This window comes from Phyllobates terribilis, unplaced genomic scaffold (genome assembly GCF_046119375.1).
Source record: "Phyllobates terribilis strain yellow unplaced genomic scaffold, ASM4611937v1 Scaffold_9__5_contigs__length_417890890, whole genome shotgun sequence".
NCBI classification, from domain to species: domain Eukaryota; kingdom Metazoa; phylum Chordata; class Amphibia; order Anura; family Dendrobatidae; genus Phyllobates; species Phyllobates terribilis.
The window spans coordinates 53,083,687-53,096,840 of NW_027362769.1; the positions used below are offsets into that span (position 1 = coordinate 53,083,687).

The 13,154-nt window shown below is 44.5% G+C and overlaps 1 protein-coding gene across 3 annotated transcripts in view; it reads left to right on the plus strand.

The window, feature by feature from the left end:
* Nucleotides 1-13,154, plus strand: part of FLACC1 (flagellum associated containing coiled-coil domains 1) — an 87,834-nt gene that overhangs the window by 4,110 nt on the left and 70,570 nt on the right. For all 3 annotated transcript variants that reach the window (XM_073645612.1, XM_073645611.1, XM_073645613.1), the window contains one exon: nucleotides 11,384-11,497. In XM_073645612.1, coding sequence (XP_073501713.1) covers nucleotides 11,406-11,497 — 92 coding nt within the window. In that variant the 5' untranslated portion in view covers nucleotides 11,384-11,405. The remainder of the gene's footprint in view (nucleotides 1-11,383; nucleotides 11,498-13,154) is intronic.

The following is a 13,154-nucleotide window of genomic DNA, read 5'->3' on the forward strand; positions in this document are numbered from 1 at the left end:
GATCAAGGACTTGGGGGATAAAGTTCAGGGGTAATGCCTCCGTTTTAGCTGTGTTAACGTTGTATCCTGACATAAGCCCATATTCCTTTAGTGTGTCCATAAGGTTGGGAAGTGATACGTGAGGAGAGGTTAGGGTCATTAGGACGTCATCCACGAACAGTGATACCTTGAAAATTTTCCCCTTAATCTCCACACCAGCGATACTAGAATTTTGGCGAATCGCCGCCGCCAACGGCTCTATGCACATGGCGAAGAGGAGGGGAGATAAAGGGCACCCCTGTCTTGTTCCATTCAAAATTTTAAATTTAGGGGAGGTATGAAGGGGGGTTTTAATAGGTGCTGAAGGGGTTCCGTAAAGAGCCCTCAATGCCATCATAAAAGACCCAGACACTCCGAACGCCCTCATTGTTTCAAATAGAAAGGACCAACTGAGGCAATCAAAGGCCTTCTCTGCATCTAAACTAAGGAAAAGGGCCTCGGTCTTATTGGTATTAACCACATCTATGAGGTCCACAACTTTCCTGGTGTTATCTCCTCCTTGGCGAAATGGGATAAATCCTACTTGATCCTTATCTATTATTTGTGGAAGCCACTGGTTAAGCCTATTTGCTAGTATTTTGGTAAATATTTTCAAATCTGAATTTAATAGAGCAATGGGCCTATAATTATCACAATCTAATGGGTCCTTTCCTGGCTTGGGAATGAGGATTAGATGAGAGTGGGAGAGAGTTTCTGGAATCATAGAATCATAGAATAGAATCATAGAATCATAGAATGGTAGAGTTGGAAGGGACCTCCTGGGTCATCTGGTCCAACCCCCTGCTCAAAGCAGGATTCACTAGATCATCTCAGACAGATGTCTGTCCAGCCTCTGTTTGAAGACGTCCATTGAAGGGGAACTCACCACCTCTCGTGGCAGCCTGTTCCACTCATTAATCACCCTAACTGTCAAAAAGTTTTTTCTAATATCTAATCTGTGTCTCCTCCCATTTAGTTTCATCCCATTGCTTCTAGTCTTTCCTTGTGCAAATGAGAATAAAGATGATCCTTCTACAATGTGACAGCCCTTGACATATTTGTAGACAGCTATTAAGTCTCCTCTCAGTCTTCTTTTTTGCAAGCTAAACATTCCCAAATCCTGCAACCGTTCCTCATAGGACATGGTTTGCAGACCAGTCACCATTCTGGTCGCTCTTCTCTGAACTTGCTCCAGTTTGTCTATGTCTTTTTTAAAATGTGGTGCCCAAAACTGTACACAGTATTCCAGATGAGGTCTGACCAAAGAGGAGTAAAGACCGATAATGACTTCACGTGATCTAGACTGTATGCTTCTGTTAATACATCCCAGAATTGTATTTGCCTTTTTTGCTGCTGCATCACACTGTTGACTCATGTTCAGTCTATGATCTATTAGTATACCTAAGTCTTTTTCACATGTACTGTTGCTTAGCTCTATTCCTCCCATTCTGTATATGCTTTTTTCATTTTTATTGCCCAGATGTAGTACTTTGCATTTTTCCCTGTTAAAAACCATTCTGTTGGTTGCTGCCCACTGTGAGCCCCCCATGAAATAATTAAAAAGATTAATCATATGAGGAGACAGCTCATCTATGTAGGTCTTGTAGTATAGGTATGTCCACCCATCAGGGCCCGGGGCCTTGCCCAGTGGAAGTTCTTTTATGTTCTCACACAATTCCTCAGCTGAGATTGGGGCGTTAAGAGCTTCCACCGCCTCCGGGGGGAGCACTGGTAGATTAAGCGCGGACAGGTAATTGCTAAGTAATGTCACCCTACGAGAAGGATCCAGTGGCAGTGTTTCCTGGAGGTTATAGAGTCTCTGATAGAACTCCTGAAAGAGTTTAGAAACATCCACTGGGTCGTATCGTATAGTGCCCTCTCTGTCTCTAAGTGCCTGGGGGTTTGAGTTTGTAAGTCTTATCTTTGAGCTGTCTGGCTAATCTAGTGTGAGCCTTGTTTCCCTTCTCATAATACCTCTGTTTGGAGTAGAGGAGTAGTTTTCCACCTTACATATGGCCAGATCCTTCAGTTTGTCTCTTATTGCAATCACCTTTCTCAAGATACTAATATTCGGGGAGGAGGACAGTTTATTTTCTAGAGATTTAAGTTGAGAGGTTAGTTTAGACTTTTGAATTTGGGTATTTTTTTTTAATCTGGCCCCTTCCCTGATACAAAATCCCCTCATCACCGCCTTATGGGCCTCCCATAGTACAGCCGGTGAGGATACTGAATTCATGTTCAAATTGAAGAAGTCTGTTAGGTGGGACTCGAGGGTCTTCCTAATAGATCTTTAATCAGAAACTCGTTAAGCCTCCAGTGACATGTTTGTGTTGGGGGGCCCATTCATTTTATGTCTAATATCACCGGTGCATGATCCGACCATGAAATTGCCCCTATATCAATTTTTCTCATAGTCCTGAGAACTGCAATGTTAGCGAAGAAATAATCTATGCGGGTATGGGTGTGGTGGGGGGGAGCGAGTAGAAGGAGAAACCTTTTTCTTTTGGGTGCTCTATTCTCCATAGGTCAAACAGCGAGTTGGCTCTTATGAGTTTACGAAACTCCAGGGACATTCTGCTTAGCTGCACTGAGGGAGGCCTATCCACAATAGACTGCCTATCAATGGACTCAGAAAAGGGGATGTTAAAGTCGCCACCCAATAACACAGGACCTGGCTGCAGTCTATGAATCAGGGTAAATACCCTACGTAAGAAATGTATCTGTCCCGAATTACGAGCGTAAACATTGCCCAAAATTATGTGATTACCCTGTAATAAGGATTCTAGCAAAATGTATCTACCCCCCGGGTCCACATGTGTTGCCTTCACCTGTATCGGGCAGTTCGTGGCTATTAATATTGCTACCCCTCCCTTTTTGTTGTTATTATGGGCCGAATAAACTGTGGGGTATTGTTGGGAAGCAAAGTTGAACGTGCTCTTATTGTCAAAGTGGGTCTCCTGCAGGAAGACTATATCCGCCCTCAGGGATCTCATCTCCTGAAGAACGAGACACCTCTTTCTAGGGGTGTTAAGACCCCTTACATTAAGTGAAATTATACGTGCCATGATTATATCTTGTTGTATGGAATGTACCTTTTAATGTGCCTCTACTCACGGAATGCTTCCTAACACCTTCTCCATCTGGAAACCTTTGTGCTGGGGAGTCTCTGAAATCCCCCATCCTCTGATGAAGAAACCTCAGCCCGCATAGGAATGGAAGGGAAGGGAGACACATGAGGGAAGTGGGGAGAGACTGACGAGAAAACAAAATATGCATTAAACACACTGACACTACACCAAATTTTACGTTCAATAGACTTGTTCCCAGGATATCTCCTGGAGAAAAAGGGGGACCCTCCTGTAGCACAAAATGAGCCCACAGAATAAGCAAATTTAAAGTGAAACCCCCTGGAACTATCCAGGTATTCGCTAAAAAACTATAGGTGAAAAAAGGGAATACCCCTTTAACTGATTAACTCGGGAGGGTGTCCTGAAAGATTCTTTAACTACCAACTAGGGATGGGAGTTTTTGTCTCCCAAAGGGGAACCCACTAGAAGCAGAGAGGAAGGAAAACTGAACAAGAGTACAACACCTCTCAGTGGCTCCCCAGGCACTTATTATATATAGTGAATGAATAAAACATGTCCAGCAATTAAGTGATGGATTGTGCCACCACTATCACAACTTGTTTAGCACCGGCCTGTGGTAGGCTCCCCCCCCCCCCACACCCAAGGCATACAAAAGAGAGGGGGGACAAAGAAACTATAGAAACCCCTAAACTAGGGGGTTAGTGATCAAGGGGGGGAATTTTGGAGAGATGACCCCACGTCTCCCTCCTCTCTTCCTTCCCCGTCACTCCTTCCGGGTCAACAAAGGTGAGGGAGCTTCCTGGGGGTTAGGAGCGTCCCAGTCCTGAATCTTTGGGCACGGCAATCCCAGGGAGTCACAAAAATTTGGCAGGTCCTCCAGGACTCTCAGGGTAGATATAATCTTTTGATCGCCCATTACTGCATTTTATTGCAATGTTGTGGCGACCAAAAAAGCGTAATTCTGGCGTTTTTTTTTTTTCTTGTTACGCAGTTTACCGATCCGATTAATTCTTTTTATATATTGATCAGGTGATTCTGAATGCAGTGATGCAAAATATGTGTATTTTTTTGTTTGTTTTATTTTGAATGGGGCAAAATGGGGGTGATTTAAACTTTTTATATATTTTTTAAATATTTTTAAAAACTTTTTTTTTTTTTTACTTCAATAGTCTCCATGGGAGACTAGAAGCTGCAATCATCTGATCACCTGTACTACACACAGGCAATCATCAGATCGCCTGTATGTAGCAGAAATGCTCACTTGCTATGAGCGCTGACGGCTTGGCGCTCATAGCATCCCGGCAATGGCAGCCGCAGGGGTCTCCTGCAGACCCTGGGTTGTCATGCCAACCCATTGGCGACCTGCGGTCATGTGACACGGCGCTGATGGGCGGGACTACTGACGCGCTTCTGGCGCGGCAATGTTAAATACCGCTGTCAAACATGTTAACAGCTGCGGGTGGATCACGATTCCACCCATGGCTGTTAGGGGCACATAACAGCTGATCAGAACAGCTGTCATGCGCCTGGTAACATGCGGTTTCAACGCCAGAGCCCGCATGTGACTCGCTCCCTGGGCCGTGGGGCACGCGGATCCGGGCAATAGGGAAACGATGGGGGTAGTAGTGGCGGCCCGGTCCTGCGGCTCAGGGTGGTCAGACCAATGGTAGTCTGCTACGTGCTTCAGATAATGTCCGACTACGCCACCCGTGGATTGCGGTTATTAGGAACCGCCGCTGCAAGGCAGTCCGCTGGGGCTGATGATGAATGCAGCTGGGATGGTGTGACTCCCCACGGGAAGAGTGCGGCCCCAGGGCAGTGTAGTGGGTGGTGGGAGTGATGGTGGTGAGAGTCCCAGTACCGGTAGTGCTGGAGGCGCGAAGGAGCACACAGACAACGTACTGCAGTCCAATGTCTTTTACTCACAGTTCAGGTACTCCGGGTCACTTCTGTACACGTAGTGACCACCCGAGCCGTGCTGCGTCCATCAGGTGTGGGGCTCGGTCAACTCCCAGGCAGTTCAGGAGCATGGCACAGGACCCCCTTTAATCCTTTCTCTGGCCTGCCTCACCAGTGACCCACTTTTGTCCAGCTGCCGCGGACTTGTGCGGTTAAACGTGGGCCCCGTCCTCCGCTGTCCTATATGGTGCCTTCCTAGCAGGTTTGATGAGGTGTCGCACCAATAAATAATCACGACGACCGGTCTTTGGCTGAGGGTAGTTTCTCCTCCACCAACTTGGGATCCGGTACCCTTAATCTGCCTGGCCCTTCACCCTGGATTCTCGTGGGTTCTTAGGGTCCCTTCCACCTTCTTGTTCCTGAGCCCTTCTGTTTCTCTGTCTCTCCTTCTCTTTCTCTGTTCCTTTCTGTTCCTTTCTCGTGGAGCTGGGATGAGACTTAATCACAGCTCCCTTTCACCTCCTCTCTCTCTCTTCTCCGGCCTCTCTCTAGGCCCGCTCCTGAGTGGAGCTCCTACAGAGCCTCCACTCCCGGTCTTCTCCTCTGACTGAACGAACCTAAATCTAAGATGGTGCCCACCTTTTATACCTCCCTCTGACCATGAGCCCAGGTGACCAGCAACCAATGGGCTCCTTCCTACGCTCAGGAACCAACCCCTATCTGCCCCTACAGCACTGGGTGTTCCACCCCCCTCCCCACTCCAGGCAGGGACAAAGTCGGTCGTGCCTGCACTTCTGTCTAGTGGGAGCACCGTTGAGCTGTCCCTCGGAAATGGGGTGTGTGTGCTGTATGCAGCTAACTGAGCCCTGGTCCACAATCCATCCTTACCTGGGAGTGGAATATCACACCTCTGGTCTGAGGTGCAATACCCCTGTAGCGGCCCAACCCTCGGGGCGCTACACATGGAGTGCAGAGATACCACCTTGGATGTACTCATACGTCCATGGTGGTAAAGGGGTTAATGTAAAGGGTGCCAATCCCAGTGACACAGCAAGCTTTAGGTTTTTCTATTTTTCCCTTCTATTGTTTTTTGTTTTAAATTATTGTTTATCATTTGCTTTTTTGTGTTTAACACGAGTCTCTATACTAAAAACTGTTTCACTTGATTCATTTTTTTCAGGAGATATTCCACATTGTGTACTTACACTTCATGGGTGCCAATAATAATGAGCAGGACTGTAAAAACCCCAGGCACATTGGACTGATGTCAGCTGATCCTGCTGATACCGAGGGGTTCGGCTGACTGTCTAGTGTGTATGAGGACCCAGGACAATCAGACAACTGATTGTCAGGGGAGATAAGGATCCAGCATGTCTGATTTTGGAAAGCCGATCCTTTTCTTCTGTAGAGATGAGTCGCTGCCTTAGGAGTCTGGTGGTGCCTCTCTCATAGAGAACTTGAGTGGTCGGCCAAACGAGCACTCCTGTATATGGGAGAGACAACCAATACGGCTGTCAGCTGAATAATTGACCAAAGCAATGTTCGGACGACAGCCATCTAATGTATATGATGGGTTTTAGACCTCATTAAGACATCAATGATTTTTCTCATAAGCAAAAAATCGGACTGGTTTTCATCAGGGTGCTGGATCAGATTTTCAGCAGTGTTTCGTCAGAGCGAAGATTTTTACCATCAATTAGAGCTGTAACAAAATTGAGACAAAGCCCTTTCTTTTGTAAGGATCATTAAATTAACAGGTTTACTGGCCATCCAGGTCCCTAACACAAGGTGGTCACCTTTATTTAGTTGTACAGTGACAAAACGACTTGCAAGCGTATTGGTAAAGGTGTAATTCAAGGGGCTGCAGCCACTGGAGATCATCATCCAGGAATCCACCCAACACACGTCTTATTGAAGCTGAAGAAGGGGTCCAGGACCCGAAAGCGCGTTATCCTTGTGACAAAGATTTTTCGACTACACAAGATTGAATATTTGCTCCTAGGAAATTTTTTTCTGGGCTTAACAGCCATCCTCTAATTTTTAATATCAGTTTCATAACTTTTTTTTGTTTTTTAATGCAAAATTACTGATGGAGTTTTTCCTAAGCTTCTTCTAGCAAACAATCACAAAGGGGGCAGCAGTAGGATGCCATCAGCTGTCCAAGCTTTTCATTGACTGATAGTCTTGAATCAAAAACAGATATGTTTGTTTGTGGGGGGGTGGAGGGTTGCAGACTATGGAGATCAAAATAGCAAAATAACCTATTGATACGTATTTTATCTTTGAAAAAGGGGTAGAACACGTACGTGAAAATAGACGTCTGAATGAGGTTGAATGCTGAAGTCTCATACAAATGGGTCCTACATGGTGTTGCTTTATATATGGGGCCATGTACATTGCTGTATCAAAATATGATGGTAAATGCATTCATAGTTATATATTAAAGAGAAAACATTGGAAAAATGGTTAATATCAACAAATTCAGTTCTAAAAGAGAAAAACCCCGGCTGTGAACTAAAATGGACCCTGTCGTGAAAAAAAGCTATTAACCTGAAGATATGGGGTCAATCTGAAGGTTAATAGCGTACCGATGCCGTGCCACTACTGTTCTGAAAGCCTGGCTACTGGGAGGAAATTAACTTTATTCCTCCCCGCAATCTCGCGCTTTCAGTTATAGAGGCGCAGCTTCTGTCACCGCTCAGTACATAGTGAGTGGCGGCTGTAACCACACCCCGGCACTGACTGACAGCCATCTATAATAATAATAATAATTTTTATATAGCGCCAACATATTCCGCAGCACTTTACAATTAAGCGGGGACATGTGCAGACAATAAATTCAATACAAGGTGAGACAGTTACATCAGGAGTGAGGTCCCTGCGCGCAAGCTTACAATCTACAAGGAAATGGGGGGACACAATAGGTGAAACGTGCTTGTTATTTCAGGTCTGGCAATTATAATAAATAGGGATTTTCATATAAGGCTGCATGATCCGGTCATCAGCCAGTATATTTAAGTGCAATAATCAAGTATCGAGTGCAGTTACAGTATCTTGTGCATGGAGGGTGTGGAGACAGATGAAGAGTAGGGAACAGATTCTGAATAATATTTAGAAGAAGGGAACAGGGGAAAGTTAGTTTACTGAGTAGTTAAGGTGGTAGGCTTGTTTAAAGAGATGTTTTTTTAAAGCGCGCTTGAAGACATGGGGGCTAGGCATCAGTCGGATCGTCTGGGTTAGTGCATTCCAGAGAACTGGCTCAGCACGAGAGAAATCTTGGAGATGGAGTTGCAAGGTTCGGATTATGGAGGATGTTAGTCTTTGGTCATTTGTAGAACGGAGGGCACGTGTAGGGCGATAGACAGAGATGAGAGAGGAGATATAAGGCGGTGCAGAACTGTGGACAGCTTTGTGGGTGAGAGCGATGAGTTTATATTGGACCCTGTAGCGGATGGCCAACCATTGTAATGACTGGCACAAGATGGCAGCATCGGTGAAGCAGCTGGACAGAAATACGACCCTGGCTGCCGCATTCAGGACGGATTGGAGAGGAGAAAGTTTGGTAAGAGGGAGACCGATCAGAAGAGAGTTGCAGTAGTCCAGACGAGAGTGAATAAGAGTTTTAGCAGTTTCAAAGGTGAGAAAAGGTCTGTACTGATGCACTGCTGAGTCGGTTCTCAGTCTGTCCCAGGTGTGGTTACAGCCGCCGCTCACTATGTGCTGAGCATTGACTAAAGCTGCATCAACCGCGCCTCTGACTGAAAGAGGAATAAAGTTCATTTCCTGCCGGCAGTCGTGCTTTCAGTCTGGTGTCCGCATGCCGTCAGAATGCTATTAACCTGCAGATTGACCCTATATTCGCAGGACAATAGTGTTTTTTCACATGACCGATTTCCTTTAAGAAATGACTACCCTTGTGCAATGTGTATTATGGTTGTGTTTTACGCATGATACGAAGGGCCGAAATGAAAACACTCATGTTCATAAAATTATGAAAGCGATTTAATTTTCATTATCCGATTGCAATGGGAAAGATTCAGCTTATGGCTACACTTTAAGGCCATGTTCGCAAGTGCAAAAACGCTGCTTTTCTTCAGCTGCTTTTTTTTTTATAAAGCTACACCAAAATGTGCAATAGCAATCTGCTGATCAAATTTTCACTTTCATGCATTTTGACCCTTTTTTAATGCTTTTTTAGTGCTGAAACATTGAAAATCAGCATTCAAAACTGTAACTGAATTATTAAATGTTTTTGTTCCAAGCTCGCCATAAAAGCCTATAGGGAAAAAATTCAACAGTGTTTTTAGACTCAGTGGGCATGAGTTTTCATGAAATCACATCCACTTTGCTTAAACTGTTAAATGCAAAAAAATTTCTGCTCAAAAAAATTGCAGTGGAAAAAAATGTATGTGGGAACATGGCTAAGGGCTTTTTTGACTCGTGGCAGTTGAATGTGCCACTTGGTATCATATTGCAGTTACCTAGTTTTGGCTGAGGTACCGCCAAACCAAAAACTGACATTAACTTTTTATGCACAAACCATAGACTTCAAGGGAACCTGTCACCAGCAAAAATCCCTATTAACCTGCAGATGTGGGGTTAATCTGTAGGTTAATAGCATTACTAACCTGCACATAGCTGAACACTGGGGAGAATAAAATGTATTTTCTCCCTGCAGCAATTTGGCTTTGTGCAGGCGCCGGGTGGCATTATAACGCTATTAACCTGGAGATTAACCCCATTTTTTGCTGGTGACAGGTTCCCTTTAATACATCCGTATATTACTCTGCAGTGAAATTCTAAAATTGGAGGAGAGCCATCTGTCACAATGAAGGTCTCCCCAAAGAGAAGGCAGAAATGGTTGTTACGGATGCAGGAGCAATACTTTAAATGTATTTTTGTAGTCCTTTGTTGTCGTGAAAAAAAAAATGCATATTTCCTTTTTTTCCTCATAACATAATTCTTCCCTCATTAACGTAAAACTTAGGCCCCACGTATCAAGTATAAAGATGCAAAAATTATTTTAATATCTGAACAAGAAAAAAAAAATTGAGCTCTCAAAACCGCATGAAAAAAATGTGCCTGGTGAGGAACGGGGGTAAATGGCCTGGGTTTGAACTGGTTAACTTAATTTATTAGGAAGCCCTTCTAAATACCTTTTACTTGTTGTGTTTTTAGGCTGATTTTACACATCTGTGAAAACACAAACCGCGCTCGGATTTGAAGACCCCACCTGAGCAAACTGCTTCGTAGGCATATAACACAGTTAGATTAGGCCAGGAGAGCCCGTGGTTAGCCTCGGTCTTCTGATCAAAGCACAATCCGTGTTTCGTGGAAGTGTGAAACCGGCCTGAAATTAAGTGGTCAAGTATTAACTGAGAAAACATTTTTATAGAGTAGGATTTTTTTAATAGCAGAATCAAGGTGTTTAGGGTTTTGGTGGGGGGGAGGCAATTGACATTAATTTGACAATGTGTGTGTTTTACATGCATAAATAACTCCCCCGATTTTAAATGTCAGGGAGTACCTGCTGTCAGCCCCCCACTGATAAGTGATTGTATATCCTGGAGATTTATTAACAAGTCCTACAGTGGGAAAACACCTTTAAAGAAGATGTGCTTTTAAATGCTTGAAATAACATTATTCCTATTGGTAGTACAAATAATGAATAACCAAATTCCTTCTCCTCTGTAAAAAGCTGAAGGTTAGTATGAACAAAGGTTAAATAGTATTTTCATTTTAATGGCCTACAAAATAAGAGAAATATGCTTCTTTCTGCAGTTATCAGCCACTTTTCCTTCCTGTTGCCTCCTGATCTCATAATTAATACTGACAAAATCCCTATTGTCTTGACAAAGGGGCAATGCCAGTTTACTGAGGGATCAGATTACAGTTGTTTTTTGTTTTTAAAAAGAATAAAAAAAAAGTGAAGCAGAGTGAGACATATTGTGCCATGGAATTCACCTCAGAGCTGGATTCACAGTTATGCTGCTCAGTACTGCAGCATAATAACCTCCATGCTGCTGCTACATAAACACTGAAGAACAGGAATGCCTCATGTTTCTCTCTATTGTGTATTGGAGACATCATAGCAGCTAGACTCCTCCACTAATTCAGAGACCACTGAAATTAGAGAGAAATAGCGCCGGCAGAGGGGAGAACTAGTGAAAAATTCCAATTCACATAATAACCAGAAATGGTATTCCTCATGTAGACACAAGATAGCTTATTCTGAAAAATCATTTGAAAGGACAGGTATGGTTTAAAAACAAAACAATAAAAAAGATTCATATCAGAAATGGAAAATAATATAAATATTACAATAAGAAACGTATCCTGGTTAATAGTCATATATACGTCTTTTATTTCTAATGAAGGTGGAGCTGAAAGCATCCTGTTATGGCGGCCTATACTGGATTTTCTTTCAATTATGAAACTAGAAATGGAAGCTATCCAAAGGAAATGCACAGTGGGAACAGGCACCGACCACGGTAATAATGTCTATTGTGGATTTATTACTTGAACATGAGTTTGCTAGGTTTTGTTATTCCCAAACTACAATCTTGACCTACTGCAGTCTACTGCTAACCAGATGGGTCACACGTACACTATAAAGTAGATATACACTGCTAAAAAAATAAAGGGAACACTTAACATAATATAACTCCAAGTAAATCAAACTTCTGTGAAATCAAACTGTCCACTTAGGAAGCAACACTGATTGACAATCAATTTCACATGCTGTTGTGCAAATGGAATAGACAATAGATGGAAATTATTGGCAATTATCAAGACACACTCAATAAAGGAGTGGTTCTGCAGGTGAGGACCACAGACCACATCTCAGTGCCAATGCTTTCTGGCTGATGTTTCGGTCACTTTTGAATGTTGGTTGTGCTTTCACACTCGTGGTAGCATGAGACGGACTCTACAAGCCACAGAAGTTGCTCAGGTAGTGCAGCTCATCCAGGATGGCACATCAATGTGAACTGTGGCAAGAAGGTTTGCTGTGTCTGTCAGCGTAGTGTCCAGAGGCTGGAGGCGCTACCAGGAGACAGACCAGTACACCAGGAGACATGGAGGGGGCCGTAGGAGGGCAACAACCCAGCAGCAGGACCGCTACCTCCGCCTTTGTGCAAGGAGGAACAGGAGGAGCACTGCCAGAGCCCTGCAAAATGACCTCCAGCAGGCCACAAATGTGCATGTGTCTGCACAAACGGTTAGAAACCGACTCCATGAGGGTGGTATGATGGCCCGACGTCCACAGATGGGGGTTGTGCTCACGGCCCAACACCGTGCAGGACGCTTGGCATTTGCCACAGAACACCAGGATTGGCAAAGTCGCCACTGGCGCCCTGTGCTCTGCACAGGTGAAAGCAGGTTCACACTGAGCACATGTGACAGACGTGACAGACTTGACAGAGTCTGGAGACGCTGTGGAGGGCGATCTGCTGCCTGCAACATCCTTCAGCATGACCGGTTTGGCAGTGGGTCAGTAATGGTGTGGGGTGGCATTTCTTTGGAGGGCCGCACCGCACTCCATGTACTCGCCAGAGGTAACCTGACTGCCATTAGGTACCGAGATGAGGTCCTCAGACCCTTTGTGAGACCATATGCTGATGCGGTTGGCCCTGGGTTCTTCCTAATGCAGGACAATGCCAGACCTCATGTGGCTGGAGTGTGTCAGCAGTTCCTGCAAGATGAAGGCATTGAAGCTATGGACTGGCTGGCCTGTTCCCCAGACCTGAATCCGATTGAGCACATCTGGGACATCATGTCTCGCTCCATCCACCAACGTCACGTTGCATCATAGACTGTCCAGGAGTTCCCGGATGCTTTAGTCCAGGTCTGGGAGGAGATCCCACAGGAGACCATCCGCAACCTCATCAGGAGCATGCCCAGGCGTTGCAGGGAGGTCATACAGGCATGTGGAGGCCACACACAATACTGAGCCTCATTTTGACTTGTTTTAAGGACATTACATCAAAGTTGGATCAGCCTGTAGTGTGTTTTTCCACTTTAATTTTGGGGGTGACTCCAAATCCAGGCCTCCATTGGTTAATAAGTTTGATTTCCATTGATGATTTTTGTGTGATTTTGTTGTCAGCACATTCAACTTTGTGCAGAACAAAGTATTCAATGAGAATA